This window comes from Neolamprologus multifasciatus, chromosome 14 (assembly GCF_963576455.1).
Source record: "Neolamprologus multifasciatus chromosome 14, fNeoMul1.2, whole genome shotgun sequence".
NCBI lineage: Eukaryota > Metazoa > Chordata > Actinopteri > Cichliformes > Cichlidae > Neolamprologus > Neolamprologus multifasciatus.
The window spans coordinates 8,437,028-8,456,720 of record NC_140452.1 but is presented as its reverse complement, the minus strand read 5'-3'; the positions used below and the strand labels follow the sequence as shown (position 1 = coordinate 8,456,720).

Here is a 19,693-nt window from a genome sequence, read left to right as displayed (position 1 = left end):
CGTCTGCTGTAGACAATGTGAGTAGAGCCCTGCTCTCCCCTCCTGGAAAACCTGATGGTTTGCCACAATTCCCCCAAAGTCTACCAAAAGTTTTGCACCATGGTCTCAATAAACTCCTCCCACATCAAAGTTTTTGCTTAAAGTTCTGCACAGCCTGCTGGTAAAAATGAGCTTCCCCCAAAGGGAAGCTCTCTCTTTGAGATCGGATGAAAAGCTCAGTCTTTGAAAGAGGCTCAGAGTAAAGCTACTGCTCCTCCACATCAAAAGCTAGTTGAGGTGGTCTCCTGGACGCCTCCTTGGTGAGATCCTGACATGTTTTACTGGGAGAGGGTCCATTGGATGAGTTAGGGAGGTGGTTGGGGAGAGGGAGGCCTGAACATATTTGCTTAGACAGCTGGCCCTGTGACCAATGACTCAGATAAGTGACAGAAAATGTAGGTTGTAACAATAAAACATCAGTTTTGTCTTGATTCAGTGTACTGTGCATCTCTACATGTTATTACAAGCCAAGACTTTTACTAACCACTGCAGTCTGTTTACTGGGTTGGCCAGCACTGACCACTGGCAGGTAACAGTGGTAAACGTCCAGCTTATCTCTGCATCATTCTCTGTTTCAACTCCAACAGTCACATTTAAATATCTGCTTTTTAGTGTGTTTTTGTGATCATCTGCTATTTTCGCACCTTAGGCATGGATTACTTTGCAGTAAAGACTCAAACACGCTTATAGCTAGTGTCAAATTGAAAGTCATCGTTAAAAATACGCTTTCTTCAGGTGTTTTATAAGTTGAAGGTTTTCTATATCATGTTGCTTATGTTACATTTTACACACATTTTTGATGCCTCGATCAGTTCTTTCAAAAGCGATTTTTGAATGGGACGCCCTGACAAAAATCAATCATACCACGAAGTACTGCATGTGCAGCCAAAGCCCGAAAACCTGGATTGTATTCCTCCGTACCACAGCATGGCTTGTTGTGCTATGCAACAATTAAAAACATTTCACTGAGTCAATGTGTTGCAGTGGATAAAAGGCTCATTCATCACTGTAAATACAAGGTACTGTGGTTTATCTTGAGCGAATCCAAAACACACAGTCCCGAGGCTGTTAAGACTCTTGAGTGAAGTGTTTACGCAGCATTTAAACAAACATCACCCACCTTCAACAGGTAAAAACACTGTAATTCAACTGGATTTTTTCCTATTTCAGCTGTTTTCTATGAATCGTTACTCACTGGCTGAAGTGTTCCCACGAGGAAAGGTTACAAGTAGGCATCGCTTCATTATAAGGAGTCACAACGCAGGTGAAATGACATTGTCCAGCGTGAAGAACAGATTTTACTACAATATTTAGCAAGAAATGTATGAAATCAAAATAATACACAAGATGAAAGGTGAAAGTCACATGAGTATTGTCTACCTATTGACCCAACGGCCTAGAAACCCCAAATACACAAAGCAGTTTTGGCAAATCTACAAAAATCTACAAAGAGCCACAGATTCACGAGGTAATCCCTGCTTTGGGATTAGTTCTTACCTTCCAGCAGTTTACACTGAAATGTGAACAGCCAGCAGGTAAAAAATGATTCACTGTAAAATGAGAAATAAAAATCCATTTTACCCTCATGTCCTGAGTTGTGGAGATGTTCCCCCAGGTCACAGCCAAACACGCGCTCTCGGAGGATGCCGCGCTGCCTGAGCTTCTGCGGCGGCGGTCGAGACTTCATAAAAGACCTCAGGAACGTTACCAGCTTTCCATGCTTCTTACACACTGATTAAGATGAAACACAAGTCTTAAATAAATCATCACGCACCGACACACACACACACGCACACACACACTGAAAAGTACCTGGCTTTGGCACTGAGCTTTGAACACTGGGGGGAATCTTGTCATTTATCAGCTCGACACAGTCACAGGGGAAGAAACCAACCTGGAAGAAGAGAGAAGAGAGACTGAGAGGACTAAAGGGGAGAGACAGAAACTGTGATACGCTTGAATGTTAAAAGGACCAGAGGGGGTGTTTTACGCTGGAGCAGACTGTTAATACGGCGAGGGTGCAGAAATAGGTCAGGAAGCATGAGACGCTGCCTCAGACGCTAAATTGTCAGCTATCAGCTGCAATAGTGTGGCTGGCATTGTTTGTGACAAACAGTCTGTCTCGTTGCGTCTAGATCCTCATTGCAAAACGTGCTCCTGCTGGCAGCAACTACTTCTACTCTAGCAGGGACAACAACACATTTGATTACTTTGGTAAGGTCTGTCAAAAGATTTGGACAGCATCCTGGAGTTGCAGGCCAAAGCTATTATTAAATATATCCACAGACTTTGTATGAACATTATAAATGGTTCATTTATTTCAAAGCATCAAAATTTTAAAAACATTTTCTGCTCTCCCATCTCCAATTTGCATAAAAATGTTGTGCATCCAAAGTCTGAGGATATAACAATTGCTGTGAAATTTAGGCTTCATATGCGAATTACTTTGTATTAGAGATGGCACGATACCACTTTTTTATGTCCGATACCGATATCATAAATTTGGATATCTGCCGATACCGATATGAATCCGATATAGTGTGTTTTTTAATCAATAAAACGGTTTTTTTAATATCTTGCTGCATTTTGTATAAGTTTATACTCAAGTTTAAATAAATAACAACACTAAAGCTATTCTGTTATACCTGTATGTAAAAAATACAACAAAATATTTCATAGTTCAGCAACACTGATCAATCTAATAAACGTAAACCTGCTCCATCCTCCCTATTCTGGTATTTTAAAGAGTACTTAGCAGAAATATCAAGCAACCTAACTAATAGAGTTGCAAACTCCCAGCAAAAAAAAAAAAAAAATAGGGAACCACATCCCACCCTCCAGCTCATGATGCTTAATCGATGTAATCAAATTTAATTTGATGCAGGGAGAAAAATGCACAGAAAGAAATTATTTTTCAAGAATAATTAAATAGATTCAACATCTTTCTTCAACAATATTGCAGACTGCACAGATGGTATCTTCCCAAAGGAAAAAGTAGTATAACTTACTAGGGTATATTAGACTTAACAGTTACTATATACAGTAATGGACTTCTATATATTTTACATCAGATTAAAACTTTGGGTGTAAGAGTCAGATAATTATTTATTAAAAGCTAGATATTTTAAATGAGAACAAGAAAGAAAAGTATGTCTTTGTGCCCCCTTTTCCCTGTTCATGCCCTATCGGCCCCCCTGGCTAAACTTTGCTAGATCCGCCCCTGCACAGTTACCAGTCGTCAGCTACGTAGAAAAAGATCCTGGTGTAGAAATAATATTAAATAAATTCTAACAACAGCTTATCAAGCTTAATAGTGCTGCTGTTGTTCAGCCGCTGGTTTCCTCTTTCTAGTGAGAAGTGGGCCAAAAACTAAGAGAGACGGACTCGCGACAGAAAAGCCGATCAGCTGATCATTAAGCAGTTTCAGATTGAAGTAGCAGCAGGAGAGAGAGAGAGAGGCAGTCGCTCCATATATCTGTTGTTAAGCTTAACGTGGGAATGCTTTACAAACATTCAGAGATGAACTTACACACTTGCTTTACTTCTCTCTGGGAAAACTTCCTCGGAGATAAAATGCTGGTTTGCTAGCAAGGCTACAAATACACACAGCGGCTCTATCACGTGACGCACACTGCTGCGACGTGCTACGGTTATGAGCCGAGTTACGCAGTGTAGCAAGCTTTGTGAGGTGCTTTTTTTGATATTTAATGGATCGGATTACATTTTTTATTTCTCGCCGATATCCGATCCAGTAATTTGGGTCAGTATCGGACCGATACCGATACGTAATATCGGATCGGTCCATCTCTACTTTGTATACATTGTATTTCTGGTTTGTTGAGCCACTCCCAGCGTGTTTTTCTTTCACACTTTGAAATCTGAAACTATATTTGAATATGAATATCTCATAAAGTATCCACAATAAAATGCCTGAAATGTTTTTATACATCAAATACAGCAAAAATAATTAACAGTTATAAGAAAGGGATTAATAATTAACTTTCCTGTCATAAGTGTCGCAAGGCCAAATTGCCGTTTCCACATGCCGAGATCGGTATCTCCAATACAAGACCTTAACTCCCCATCCCAAAAGTAAGTCTAAAGCCACAACTGCTGCAGGCAAGCAAGGACACACGCTAACTGCCAGAATATATATGAAAATGCTACATTGTTGCATTTTTAATGTCTCTCTGACTATATTTTAAACTTAATCTGGATTATCGGACTGCTCCGGGGCAGTGGGACTCGAAAATTAAAATACACAAAATATATTTTAAAAACATTATTTGCTTAGTTATAACTAGAGTACCATTTAGAAACTATTCAGACCTTTTTGGATCAGACACAAAATGTTTTTGAAACCAGAGATGGTTGAGAAGAAGACCCATGATGATAGAATGACTCAAAAACATTAAAAGGTAAAACAGAACAGGGATGCAAAGTGCGACACCTCTGGTTCTCTTTAATTAAATTCAAGGTATTACCTGTTTTTACTTGTATATACAGTAGAAAGAGGACATTTGTGCATTTATTATACCTGAAAGCCATGTTTCCCTCGCCACCAGCCTGTGTCTTCTTTAGGCGGCATGTCGATGACTGAAACAATGTCCCCCACCTGGATCACAAAGCGTGTGATGACGAGTCCATTAAAAAGGAATCATGATGGAATCGGAAATCTGCATATGCTAAACACTCAAATAAAATCTAGCTAAAGAAGAAAAAACAAGTTAAACAAATGGGAGTGTGTTTCTCATAGATGTTTTACAATAGCCGGTACCTCAAAGGTTAGCTCGTCTGTGGCCTGGGCTGTGTACCGCTTGGTGACGTGGGCAGCGGCGATGGCGGGGACATTGATTGAAGCTTCTTCAGACACCAGCAGATGGTTCCCCTTGTTGTCGATCTAAAAATAAAAAGTGTTACAACAGAGACGTGTTAGCCCAGTTTTTCTTAAGCACAGGAAGCAGGGGACGGGAGCTCTGTCACTGCAGTAAAAGTGACAGAGACAGGAAGCAGAAGAGAGGGAAAAAATATTTTCTTTTTACCTGTAACTTGACTTAATATCAGTCGTTCCCTGTTAAAGCAGAGCCTGAACAATGCACTGCATGTAGCATAAGCTATTAAACAGCCTTCTAGGGGTAACGCTTGAAGCTAATTTTTTTAACTGAGTGGCTTCTGTCATATTTCAGGTCTGCGTATAGAACAAAATAACTGGTGTGCATCAGACGTTAGTGAGGGACATCTCTGCCTATGCAGCTACTCCTGGAAAAACTATTATTAATGGCCTTCAAAGCATGTTTATAACCCCTCAATGTCCAAAATCGTCATCAAGGGTACAGGGGAGGGCATCAAATGTAATCTTTATAGGCGAATGAGCTACAGGAGACGCACTACTTCACTGGCAAAATACACTGACAACCGCCCAAGTCCTTTCATGCTTGTGATGATATGATCTTGGAGCTCTGGTTTCTCTCACCATCAGAAATGTGGAGGGTTAATGCTACCAGTCTTGCCCAGGACACTCTAAATTCTGTTGTGCTAATTCCTGATTAAATTAAAAACTTACGTTTTTCTGCAACAAAAGCAAAATGTCAGAAAAAAAAATCACCAAAAAGATAAACAGATACCTCCATCCATGTTAATACCGGACCACAGTTGATCTTATTGTCAGCGATGTTAGAGAAGCGGGACAGGTAGGTTGCCAACATTGTGGCTACTGACTGAAAGGAAGCACATGATCAAGATTTGTAAAAGACAAACTGACTGTAACATTAAACAGATAACTTCAGGCAAATCTGTGATCTTATACGTTACGGATATAGATACCTCATCGGTGTCCTTCAGCGTGTCGTATCGCGGCAGCTCAGTGAGCTGGGAGTAACGACGGTCGTATATACACAAGTGCAGATGCTTGTCCAGCACCCGGAAGTCTTCATAAGACCTCTTCACCAGCCAGTTTCGACCCTGAGAGGACGAACAAATGATAAACGGAAATGGAAAGAAATATACGACGTCGTGCGATCGAATCTCGTTCACAAAAGTAGCAAATAATCTTACCTGGCAAGTGATCTGGACCAGAAAGACCAGCTCCTTGGAGTCCAGCCCAGCCTTTGGTCCTTCACTCTGCCCCTCTGCAAAGGCCAGCTACGGAGAGACAGAGAAGCTAACGCTGAGAAGGCTGTGGTGCTAAATAATTGATCAGTTTAATACAACAACCTCTCTGTATATGACCTGATATACAAGGAGAATTTCATGTAAGGACCCGTTTCTGCATGAAATAGTAAAACCACTTTTACGCTGGAGTGAAAAAGTGTGATGAAAATCAAGCACCAAGGCACTGTGGGGAAATAATGCATTAATAAAAATATTCCGACAAATGATCTTTAAATGTGACTGACAGCCTTCGTGGTTAAGTTATTTGGCAGGTAAGGAGGATATATATCATCTGTCAGCAGCACTTCACTATAAATCCTGCAGTATGAAATGTATAATAGATCAGCTGTTAGCATTTCAGAACTTGGAGGTGGTGTAGATTTAAAGAATATTTCTTTTTCTCTTCCTCGTCACTAATTTTTAATATGCCCCAAAACTGAAAAGATCAAAGCTTCACTGTAGTTTGGGAATTTGTTGATAGACATTACTGTAGCAGCGACTTCAAAGGCCTCGAAGCCAAGGGAAGTTCTGGTTATTTATATCTGTTAGCAACTCATCCAGATACACTGTTATACAACACGCAGCGACCCAGTTACTGCTCAGCAGTAATACGGCAAACCACGGTGACAACGAACGAACAGTCGGAGAAATTTGTATCTAAATAATTCATGATGGAAGAGCTCTTGTCCACCGCGAGAATCTGAAATACTAGTCCCGACCAAACAGCTAAATTAGGTACCGACGGGTCAACGAGCCAAAGAGATTATGATGAGAAGGATTACGGACTGAATCGCAGATAAAAATGAAGGTTTCAACTTAAAAGATTTGAATAAAAATAAAACAGCAAAAATCTCAAAGTTTTCACCGAAGGCGTGCTTGAGCATCACTTCCTCCACGACGCTCACACCTTCTCCACCTCTCTTCAAACTAGAGCGTGCTAATGCACAAGCGTGACATTATTTCCTCACGAATATCAACCACCAGAAGCTCAGATGAATATATAGTCGACGCATGTTTATGTTACCTGCCACTAAGGCATCTCACATATTCCCCGCAGCTGGAGGAGGTGGCTCTCTCTTTGTGTGCAGCCGCAGTCCTGGACCTCAGCAAGCTCCTCCAACAAGCCAAATGTTAGCTCAGAGCAGCGGCTCAAACGCAGCTCGCCTATTTGCCGTCCCCTGCCGTTTTACCCAAAAAGCTAATTTCCAGTGCTTTGGATCATCGCGTGCTCATGCTCTGTTCTAAAAGCAGAATATATGAAAAGAGGATGCTCCCAACTGTGTGTGTGTGTGTGTGTGCGTATATGTGTGTGTGCGTAACCCCCCTTCCTGCATCCCTTTTTCAATCTCTTCCCCCTCCTCCCTCTCCTGCGCTCGGTCTCCATCACCCTCCTCCTCTCGCTCTCCCTCTGTCTCTCTCTCTCTCTTAACCCTCTTTCCTTTCTCCGGCAACAAAAGGGGGTTTGCCAGTAAAATGGGCTCAGCCGGCACACACAGATACACAAGCTCATCCATCATACAAAGGCACAAGACAGAACGACGACCCTTTGTCATCTCAAAACAATTCTCCTTCATTGCGCTCTCAAGGCGAGACTGCAGCTAATCTGGAGAGGGATCAATCAGGCAGGCTGCAGACAGAGGCAGTCTGCTGTCCTTGTGCTATTCTGCAATCGTGATATATGAGACTTGATCAGCGCCTGGCTGCTGCACTGTGTGGATGAAGAGACATGAGAAATGCATCACGGGACAAAGACTAATCTCTCAGATTAAGTCGAGGATTCATCACGTTGCGTTGTGGCGTGCAAAATACACCCCACAGCGACGTCTCCACGCACCCAAATTTCTATTTCAGCTTGACTCTGCCTTTTGTCTCCTTGTGGTGCTTTCCAAGGTCACTGGAACTGTGCTGCTTCCACTTCCCTCCACGCTGCTGATGCAGCCATCACAATCATGGCAACCACAAGAGGATGCTCAACAGAGTCCGTCCAGCCTGTTACACTGTAGCTGACTAATACTAGATGTAGGGATTCAGCCTTAAAGTATGTGTGAATACATGCATACACTGCTCTGGCAGCCTAAAGCTGACACTGGCAGCCTGTAGTTGGAGCAGCCTGTATCAGAGGTGACTGATGCACTCTGCTGGCAAGCAACCCGCACTACACCGAGGTTAACCAGGCGACTAACAATCACTTCCACACATGGATGAGCAGCCACTAAGGCTTCACTGCTTCTTATTATCACTGCTTTGAACAAAGTCTTTCTTAAACCTAGAAAATTATCTATATGTCCAAATAATTTATTACGTGGTTAAAGGAGAGGAATCCCAATCACTGACTTCAGAGGCCTGTATTACGAAGGCGGATTTAAGGTTTAGTCTGTGCTTTTAGGTTAACTCTTCCCCTGCATCAACTATAACTGCAGCCACTCTCACACACGTAACATGCGGTTTATCAGACTGAGATTTTAAATTTGTCTCATACAAAATTCTACAATTCCTGGATAGAAAAGACTATTTGCTCTATTGTGACATTTAAGGAGAAAGAAGGATAGAGCAGTAACTGTCCAGGAAAGGCAAACAAGGTTATCGATTCAGCTGCCACACTGCGTTTAAAGAATGATTCCTTTCTGGAGCAATTCACTAAAACGGCCGCTGAACTCGAGCCAAAGACACAATTACTAAACATAGAAACTCTGCTGCTGAAGTCACGCTGTAAGTATTTTCAGGTCTCACCTGAACATTGCCAAAATCAACTGTCTCATAGTGGAAATGGGCACACTCTGCCAATCTGGGAAAGTGACCTCTGGGAAAAGTCAGCCTGAAAAACAAAAACAAAAAAATATATATAGCAAACGCAGCAACTTATCAGTATTCAAAACACTGAAAAAGAGAAGAGCAAAGTCTATTGGCATAAAAGAAGAAGAAGAAGAAGAAGAGATTAGGTCTGCACATGATAACAGACTCACTTATCTGTCTGTGTCACACCCGTCATTTTATAGGTCCTCATTTCAGTGGCCTGAATAAGAGGCCTGGTTTACAGCCTATAATAGCAGCAACACTGTCTCCAGGAACACCTACTTCTTCATGTTCTTGACCTTCATGCTGGCTGTGCTGACGCAGGAACGCAGGATGGGCTCAGCCGGGTGCTCTGTGATGTCATCGCTCCTTGCCTGCCAAACGGAGACAGCACACTTCGATAAATGTCAGTCGGTCACGGGACAGCTGATGGAGAACCATTTGCAGTGACCACAGTAATGATGTCGATCACATGAAAGAGTGAAGGTGCTACAACTGAAGTGCTACATGCTAAAGGAGTGACTCTAAGCGGTACAATAAGTTTTATGCTACAGCATCGTATGCAAGGCTAATATGTTATATTACTATATGCTGTGGTGTATTGCATTCTTTGCTATCCTATAACTGTGTTATCATATGTGTGTTCATGTTTTGTTGAAATGTCATTTACACTAATATTAGCAATTCCTGTAAGCATTAGGCCTTTTCTTTCCATGGATTCTGTTACTGTACTACGTTGCTATTGTGCTCCATAGAGCTGGAAAGCCATGCACATGAATGGACAGATATATATTCTAGTACATAATGAACAAATACTGCTTTATCTGACCCATTATCAAGTCAGATGTTATCAAGTTCATTACTTTGAACCAAAAATGTAGTTTATTCAGCATATTTCATACCACCATGATGTCAACAACTCGTGCAGCAGACTTGTTCACTCTGAGGCAGAGTTCATTGGAATTTTTCCAGTTAGAAATCAAGTTTTCAATAGTGAACGCATGAATGCAGTATAAGCTGTAATCTTGTTCTTCTTTAAGCTGTTCCCTTTAGGGGTCGACACAGCAGATCATCCCTAGCATCCTCTTCTGTCACACCAACCCTCTGCATGCCCTCCTTCACTACATCCATGAATCTTCTCTGCAGTCTTCCTCTTTCCCTCCTGTCTGGCAGCTCTATAATCCACTTTCTTTGTCTAATATATCCACCATTTCTCCTCTGCACATGTCCAAACTATTTCACCCTTGCCTCTCTAACTTTGAGCTGTCCCTGTGATGTACCTGCCAACTCTGCAACCTCCACCTTGGCCTCCTGACTTTTGGTAAGTGCCACCGTCTCCAAACATGTATTATAGCAGGTTTCTCTACCGCTGAGCAAACTTCCCTTAACACTCTCGCCACTATCCTTCCGTCACACTTGTCTCCACCCACTCCACGTGTACATAGCTTGAAAATCAAAATGCAAACGTGGAATTTTATTTGTAAAAATACAGTATACATTTTTAAAAAAAATGCACACGTCATGTGACCACTTTGCCTAATAATCCCTCAGGAGGTAACCAAGGGGAAAACGGGTATCTGGTGCCAGGACTTCCTGTTTTTTGTAGTCGTTATTGTTTAAGAATGTAGATACATTTTTAAAAAGCAACTAAAAAATAATAATCATACAGCCAGTAGTTTTTTTTTGTTTGTTTTTTTTAAACTGCATCTATGTTCGGTTAATCAAACAGGAAGTAGTGGCACAAGATACATGCTGTCCCACGGTAATGACACTACCCCACAGCCACCCACCTTTGCTCTTCGCAGGACTGTTTCCCTGCTTGCAGTCTAACATTGACCAGATGTAAATGGTTAATACTGCTTTAAGCAGAAACCAGAACGCTTCCAGGAACAAGAATCTAGCAAGTCCCTTGCTAACAGATTCTGCATATTCATGTGCAGATATCAGAGTTAAGGGAGATTAATATGGATAGAGAGAGATAGAAACAGACAGATGGTACTTAACAAACAAAATTCACCAATTTTACATCTTAAAATCCCCCTTCAGATAAATATAAGAAGCCAAACAGAGAGAAAAGATGACATCATGTGTCTGTGGCATGACACGGTCATCACACCTTTACCTCAGCTGCTATCAAGCATGTCACCTCAGTCTCTGGTGAGATATCTTTAAATGCAAATTTACATAACAGCTGACTTTCACATGTCCGCCATATGACCTCGGTGCCAAGATGCTGTGAATAACCTCCAGAACCAGTGCAGCCTCGTGGAAGAAGGGAAACATCCATCTCTGCTGGTGTTTATGTGTTTTCTTGTATAAGTGATGAGTCAGAGGCGTGTTTGTGTGTGCGTGTGTGTGCGTGTAGGCGTGTACCATGGCAGTGGATGTCTCCTGTGGTTGTTTCTCCTCTAGAGGATTACTGTTAGTGGCTTGAGGTAAGGCATCGTCTTTGTCCAGCTCGGTAGACGGTAACACGTCACTAGAGGAAGACACAGGCCAGGAATTTAAATAAAAGAGAGATAACATGTCACAGTATCAACTGCTGTGCCACGGAGACTTTAAAATAAGGCTTGTCACTTTTTAAAAAAAAAAAATACACCAGAGGGAGCAAGTGAGGAGGAATTCATAAAGTGTGGCTTGGTCTCAAATCCTGACATTGCAACAGCATGGCCCAGAAAACATGTTGTACAAGCACTGCAAGGTTTAAATTGCATCACATATGATAACTGGGAACTATGTGAAAATACTAGTTTAATCCAATCAGGCGAAGGTGGAAACATATGTTGCACAAATGTCCGTGATCCAGATTAATCTGAAAGCAAAACAAAACAAACTGTAGCACATTTGGGGTCTGTCGTATGCCCTTAGGAAAGCCGAGGTTGACTATTCAGTGAGCCATAAAGACAATTCACCCACAAGGGACTGCTTCACAAAACCGTCACTTGAAATGTGACTCAGTGCATTCAAGAGGGCAGGGTGAGGTTCCATTCAGCTCAACTTTTATGAGCAACAAAGCCAGGAGAGAGACGGAGCACGGTTTTGTCAGCGTAATTCAGCATGATGAGACCAGGACTCCAGGCCAGGAACACAGACACACAGTGTAATTTACGTGATCCACAGGGATACAGTGAATTGCATAAGAGAAGAAGAGATATGGTAAAGTCTGGACACGATGAAGCTTGGAACAGAGACAGTCTGTCTGTCTCTCTCTCTGGGGACAGGGTCATCTTTTAGCCTTAACACTGTCCTGCTCTTACCTTCCTTCATGCAGCATCTCAAATGCAAACGCGCATGTAAATGAGCACACAAGCACATGATAGTTAGAGCTACGCACGCACACGTCTGTCTCCGCGCATTTTTATGTTTTTACATGATTCACATCAGCTGACATGATGTGAGAAAGAAAAAAAAACAGAGCAACTCACCTCTCAAGGACGTCACTACTTCCTGGTTCTCCCTCGGGTCCTGAGGCAGCATTCTCAATCACCGCGGCAACCACGCATCCAGCCTCCATGATGCTGCTTTACTGCAACTGTCCGCTGTAGAGAAACGTGAGTGGGAGGAGAGGGAGGGAGACAAAGCCAGAGTGGGTGGCTGAGCGTAAGAGTAGAGCATGGGAGAAGGAGTCCGATCCTATGAAGCCGCCAGACGTTGACACGCTTGAGGCTGCAGCGTGCGCGACTCTCAAGGCTACAATTCACATAGCCCAGACTGTAATCTGCGATGACATCATGCTACAGTGCCAGGAGCTGCTTCGGGGATATAAAGAATGTCAGACGGCACATTCATAAGATGATTTCATGAGAATATCAGCTTCTTTTCTTTCTTTCTTTTTTTTTTATTATCATTTTTGCACTGACAGGAGTTAGCTGGAGAAAACATCCACCTTCAAGAAAACGTCAAGGCTGTCATGGCAGTTTCAGTATGAGCCCCGGGATAAAATTAGTTCACTTATCATCATTATCTTTGCTCATAGATATCCACTCACTGGCCATTTTGCTTGGTGCAACTGTTAAGCTGCTAATAAATGCAAATATCTTATCAGCTAATCACATGGCAACAACCCAATGCATTTTGGCATGTAGAAATGTTCAGAACAACCTGCTTAAGTTTAAACTGAGCATCCAAATTGTTAATAGAGATGATTCAAATCACTTTGAATATGGCATTGCTGTTGGTGGTCTGAGTGTTTCAGAAACTACTGATCCACTGGGATTTTCCAACAAAACCATCTGTAAGGTTTACAGAGATGGTCCATAACTGAGAAAATGTACAGTGAGCACAGTACTGTGGTTAAAAATGACTTTGTACATCAGAGGAGAATGGCCAAAATAGTTCACACTGATGGGAAGGTAATAGTAACTTAAATAATCAATCATTACAACCAAGCTTTGTACAAAAGCATCTCTGAATGGACAACATGTTGATAGCTCAGCAGGTAGAGTGGTGGCCCCATGATGGGAAGGTCGGGGATTCGATTCGATTCGATTCCCCTGAACAGCTACCCTGAGGTACCCCTGAGCAAGGTACCGTCCCTACACACTGCTCCCCGGGCGCCCAATGGCTGCCCACTGCTTCACTGAGTGAATGGGTTAAATGCAGAGAGGAATTTCCCCACGGGGATCAATAAAGTACACTTTCTTCTTTCTTATCCCTATCAAAGCACCACCTCACATTGCGAGGTCCTAGAGTATACCCTGTACTGACCTTCAGTCTGTTGCAAGTCACAGACAACTAAATAAGGTTCATACTGGTGCTGTCCAGGTGCAATTTTGGTCTTGGCTTGGCTCCAAGTCACGGTCTGTAGCCTATCCCAGTTACCACAGGGCGAGAAGGGGGGTACACCCTGGACAGGTCGCCAGGCTGTCGGAGGACCAACACAGGAAACAGACGACCATTCACGCTCACATTCAATCCTATAGGCAACTTAGAATAACCAATTAACCTAATCCCACCAACTGTATGTCTTTGGACTGTGGGAGGAAGCTGGAGTACCAGGAGAGAACCCACACAGACATGAGGAGAACATGCCAACTTCACACTCATATTTAAAAAGTTGTAAGTGTAAGAATGCGTAAGAATCCTCATATTTGGAAAGGCTCATACCAATATGGCCCTGATCTATCTTACTGTCTAATGGAATCCAGTATCACTACTGACCTCCTTATGTACTGTAAACAAGCAGAAGAAATGCCCTGATTAAGCAAACTCGGCACCACAATCTTCCCATAACTAGCTTCTAACCAATGTGGGTGTGCATTGTGAAACAGTGCATGTTAAAAGGGCGTGTGGGTGGAAAAAAACAAGCCTCTTTTCACACCTCTGAGGTTCATCTCCAGCACTAAAAAATCCCTCCATTTAACTCTAAGGCAGTTTTACCTTCCCTAAGCAGCTCTGCTAATCAGCACAGAAATGTTTGGAGTAACAAGTAGATTCATCAGCCCCAACTGACTGCTTCTGTAGTAACAGTTTCCCACCAGCCCCTCTGGCCCAGAGCCTCACCGAGTTGCTGTTGACGGCCTTCTACAAAGCCTCCTGACTCAGCAGAATGTGAGCAGGCAGACAGGAATATGGGCCAGATCAGACTCCAATTCATCCACATCTCATACTGCATCTCCTCTCTAATAGACACTGTAACCTTGCCAAAGGAGAGCCGACGTACTATACAAGCAAGCAGCAAACTGATTTATTGTTTAGAAGTGTTGCATCAAGCACTGCTTCATAAGGGTCACCGGGCAGAATGTTTTTTTGGAAAGTCATTTAGAAGTGAAGACACTATGCTGCCAATTAATGTGGCTCTAGAGGCACATGTAATACAATTAGTGCCTCTATTTACAGCTTAAAAATCTAGGTTAACACAAAAAGATCCAAGCATTATCTCTTCATTGTTTACAATATTTCCTTTATCGTGCATTCCATGATTTAAAAAAAAAAAATGTGTGCCACATGGTACAATACCTGACCTTGCTGATGGCACCGCATAAGACAGTGAATCAAGCATTGGAACATGCTGTACTGCACACTGCAGAGGAGGCGGGCTAGCTGTGTGCTTTAAAGCTGCCTGACAGAAACAGAAGCCTGGCAACTTGTGGGGGATGAGCTGAAGATAGCCGACAGCAACATATGATTGAGGGCTATACCAAACACCTCTCAGCATCGTGAAAATCACAACACATGGAGAAAAAACAGGAGGACTATTTTGGAATTGCCCCAAATAGCTTGAGCTATAAAAAGATAAAGCTGTCACATCTGTAAAAAAAAGTCATTACTCTAGTTGATCTTGGCAATGAAACAGGTAGCACATATTGATGCAGCCGTACAGGTGAGAAAAACACCATCCCGCCAAACCGGGCATCAAAACCATGTAACTAAAACTGCAGAGCTGCTGTACGTCAAGCAGAAATCATCTTTCCACCACATCTCCATCAGTCATTTTCAATGTGTTAAGCAAACCTAATCCAGATGTACAAATAAAGAAACCCTCTACCTGTCACTTAAAAAAAAGAAAAAAAGTAGTGCTGCTCTGATGTCAGGAGACTGCAACAGAGAGTGTAAAAGGATGTCACCCCGGTATCTGATGGCCTAGATGGCATTTTAAGGAAAAACAGGGCAACCTACACAGTCGTGCACACTGTTTATGAAACTGCTATCAGCATGTGTGCTGACAAGAAGAATGACTGCCTGTATATTTGTAGCTACAAACACACAGCAGATGTGTCTAAGTGAGTCACAGATACTTTATCACATATGAGAGGAGGTAGGAATGGGAGCAAAAATAGCTCCCATTCTGTGGACCTACAGTAAACAGTGTAACATGGCCTAATCACACCTTCATTATGGAATTAGCAGAAGTCTAACGAAAGAGCAAAAAGAGTAACAATAAGGCTACATTGTAATTATCACTGCTAGCTTGCAGAATGTTTGATTTTTACTTTTTAAATTTGATCCCTCACTGGCCAGATGATAAAACACACATTGTTGGAAGTCGCCTAAACAAATACTTCTGGCTACATGATAAGTGTAAATCTGCTACACTCTGTCCTGCTGTTTTCACCACATTTGGGTGTCTGTATTTTGGTGTTAGCTGGGCTGTGTGAAGCAGGTTTGCAGACCTGTTGTGGTTAGAATGAGTCAAAGTAGTAAAGTTGGCAGGTCAGAAACCCAAAATGAGCTAGAAAAAAGCTGAAAGTATCCGAGAAGCCGAGGTGCACAACAAAGTGTGGTGATAATCATAGATGGGGAGGAGGAGTCGCCATGACGCCACCCACTCATCTGTGAGCGGAGCATATTGCCCGTCACCATCAGGGTCTTTTAAAACTACATTTCACATGTGAGGGGTGAATCCGAATAAGGAGAGAGGGCACGGCACACTCATAAACTTGTGACTTTAAATCACATGACAGCCAATCAGATACTCTGCTTTATTTACTTTACATGGAACTATGATTACCAAAATGAACTTCGTGTTGGATTCAATAAGACTTGAAACTGGTGACTGGGACAATAAATATATTCGCAAAGTGTTTACTGAGGTCATGAATGGAAAAACAAGACGACTATATCATAGTTGCCAATAGTTGCTATTAGAAAGAAAGCAGGTTTAAGACCCTTGAGCACTTTTTCTACTTTTCAGACTCAAATACGATGCCCATTTCTTATATACGGTCTATAGTGATAACTGTCTCTGGGTTCGAGACTACGAGTGACCCTTTCACATACACATGGCCATGGTATCTGTGAAGTTTATTAAATACCGACAGTATCAGCTTAAACTGCACTTTTAATAAAATTCTTTTATTTTTTTCTGCAGAACCCCCCAAAAGGCAAGTGACTGGCCCATGGAGGAAACTTGGTTTCATGCTCTCATTCTGAGCTCTGGATTGCAGTCAACACAGGCAAGAGAAGCAGAGGAGAAAGCCCTGTGGTTACCATGGTAACCTCTCTCCCGTCCATCGTGACTTGATGCTCCTCCAGACTGAGGATGAGGTAAGCACAAGGAGGCAAATGATGCCTCAGAGGAACCTTTGGCCAGAAGCTCCGACACATCACCAGACAGTCTATCTGTCGCTTCTCTGCACGGCAGGACTGAGACAGCAGGTGAGGCACTGCTCTCTGACAATGCCGTTTTAAAAAAAAAATCAACCGTAGTTACTGAAGCTTGGGCTCAAATCACTTCATAGAGGGAGGAGGAGGAGACGGTGGTGGCGAGCGGTCATTTGATCTCATAATCTCCTTGAAATCAAACCACAGTGAGATTAAATTTAGCTCGGCCTTTGCCCCGCAACCTCCAGAGTTACAGTGATCCCCGATGCCAGGCAGAGAGCGGGGTGACCAGCAGGGCGATTAAGTTTTATGCAACAGAGCCAAATATTTAATCAACAAGCTGATCTGTCACTCTGGATGACAGTCTAACCCTTACAGTAAGATGAAGGTCTTTCCAGTATAAGCACGAGTGTTTACTTTGTCTAAAAAAAGACATTTTACTGTGTAAGACAAAAAAAGAAAAAATGCAGGAATGCCAGAGGACAAGATCCCAGCTCCCTTTACACTCTAGTGCAATCTAATACAGCAATCGCTGCAACAGCTACAAACTTTGTAAAGCTCATGTTCAGCTGTCAGGGAGGTTTTGACTCAGTTCTATGGATATGCATTTATAAGGCTGTACTGTACAGTCCACTGGACCACATTACACAGAATACACATTACCATAGAATACGACCAATGCAATTATTACAGCGAGCCCACACACTCCAACACGCATTTCTAAATAATATTTTCTACCATGAATCATTTGTTTTACGACATCTCCAATGCATTTATCTCCTAACGCCAAATACAGTGTCTGTAAATAGCACGTTTTGTCCTACAGACATTACAAACGTAATTGTTCCTGAGTGACAAACTGGACCCAGTGGATTCTGGGAGTTGTGTAAAAAGTCATCAACTGGATAAAAATATAGTTCGTTAGTACAGAATGTCAAATAGCTCAAAGTCTTTACTGGTGCATCTGCAGTCTTAAAAACAAAGCCATTTAAAATGTATATATAGGATTACTCAAATGTTGTTAACATATTTCAGTTAACTGAGGGATTGATGGACTAACCATTCACTCAAAAATCTGCCTGTTTCTGAGTTTGACTAATGTAATTACATGTGATTTTGTTACATAAGTATAATGTCAAATGTTACATTTAATTGAATCTGGGCAAATGAAATTCACTTGATTGGTACACATTACATTTAACACATTAACAGTTCATTTAATATATTTCAGTAGCATCTCACTCAAAACTGTTGCTTTATGTTTGTTTCTACTCTACAGCTATTCTATACTCAAGCCTCCACCGCACATGCCGTATCTTACATAATGAACACAGCCTCACAAATTACAATGCAATTCTTAGCCTTCAAACACTAATGATCTTTCTAACTAATAAATAAACACATGGCAGAAATTCGAATACAGGAAGTGCAGGTGTCACAACACTTATTGCAGGGCAGGTGTTGCACCGTTGCAGTAAATAACACGGGTCTTGATTACACTGTGTCCACGCACTGCACAACAGTGATTCACAGACACACACCAGCAACGAAATCCTCTTGACAGACAAAGTCAGTTTTAATTCCCTGTGATGCAATCATGCGCATATTGCAGTCCCGTAAACCGACTCCTGGGATCCACTGGGAAAACTTTACAGCCTGTGTACTCTGACCTGTTGGGCCTGACAGATCAGCGGTCAGCTGCGTGCGCAACACACGCGCACACATAAACACACGATCATTAGTCAACTCTAATGTAAAGAAGCTCATCAGCTTGATGTGTGTGTGTGTGTGTGTGTGTGTGTGGGGGGGGGGGGGGGTCTAAAATACGCGCGATGGTCACACCTTCGGCGGTTGACAGCACATTAATAAACCCGGTGTGGTTATGTCTGCACAGCCAGTTACGATCCCTGCTCAAACAGCAGCCTACCTGTAACTGTACCCGCTGCTCCACTCTGCTGCCTCCTCTATGCTGCACAGCGCAGGGCTCCTCGACGAGGAAACATGTTGTCAGCATCGCACTGCAGAAATGCGCGGCTCGGACTCACACTCGGGCTACGGCTGATCATCTGAGGTAGACGTTTTGCGGAGAAAACCGTTGACCGGGTGCGGCATCGCTGAGGCAGTGTGGGAGTCTTTCCGGGAGCCGCGACCGGACTGACTGAAAGGCTGGGAAATCTGCACACTCGGTGCCGGGAGCGCGCGCTGCTGAACTGACCTCGTGCCCGCGCCTAGGATTTTTTAGCCTCAGGGCTTCCCAGACCTTTCAAAGTCAAGGACCCACATATGAGGCAGGCGTGAGGGTAGTGCAAGCGCTTGTTGGAGAAATAGTCACCAGTCCGAAGAGCCCCGTCTGGCAAGTTGCGCTGCATTAGGTAATGCTCAGTAAGGAATTACATAACCCTGTAAAATAGGTGGGTGGTAACAGAGAGGAGTGAAACCTGGTGTGCAAGTCACTCATCCTAATACAGCATCTATTGTGCTTGTCCACTAAAGGAGGTAATGTAAAATTCAGCTCTTCTGTTTTAGGCTGTGGGAGCACCGGGACCTTTTGATGACCTTTTACGGTCCTTGCAAACGTGTACTAAAATTTCTGGCCTACTGTAATTTAAAAAATCGATTATACAGCTAGCATAATTGATAGGATCTAATCCATCTTTTTAACAGAAGC

The 19,693-nt window shown here is 42.6% G+C and overlaps 1 protein-coding gene across 3 annotated transcripts in view; it reads right to left on the bottom strand.

Annotated features, from left to right (window-relative positions):
- The window catches only part of arhgap32a (Rho GTPase activating protein 32a), a 37,076-nt gene extending 17,629 nt beyond the window's left edge, over positions 1 to 19,447 (bottom strand). Inside the window, exons 1-12 of one of the 3 annotated variants that reach the window (XM_085131310.1) lie at positions 18,953 to 19,447; positions 12,408 to 12,521; positions 11,356 to 11,461; positions 9,265 to 9,356; positions 8,920 to 9,004; positions 6,094 to 6,180; positions 5,863 to 6,000; positions 5,664 to 5,756; positions 4,817 to 4,939; positions 4,577 to 4,654; positions 1,852 to 1,933; positions 1,621 to 1,770 (exon numbers count right to left, since the gene is read on the bottom strand). In XM_085131310.1, the coding sequence (XP_084987436.1) occupies positions 1,621 to 1,770; positions 1,852 to 1,933; positions 4,577 to 4,654; positions 4,817 to 4,939; positions 5,664 to 5,756; positions 5,863 to 6,000; positions 6,094 to 6,180; positions 8,920 to 9,004; positions 9,265 to 9,356; positions 11,356 to 11,461; positions 12,408 to 12,496 (1,123 nt within the window). In that variant the 5' untranslated portion in view covers positions 12,497 to 12,521; positions 18,953 to 19,447. Of the gene's footprint in view, positions 1 to 1,620; positions 1,771 to 1,851; positions 1,934 to 4,576; positions 4,655 to 4,816; positions 4,940 to 5,663; positions 5,757 to 5,862; positions 6,001 to 6,093; positions 6,181 to 8,919; positions 9,005 to 9,152; positions 9,357 to 11,355; positions 11,462 to 12,407; positions 12,522 to 18,952 lie in introns of those variants that run through there. The other 2 variants (XM_085131309.1, XM_085131311.1) reach the window with 2 other exon arrangements.
- Between the last annotated feature and the right edge of the window lie 246 nt (positions 19,448 to 19,693).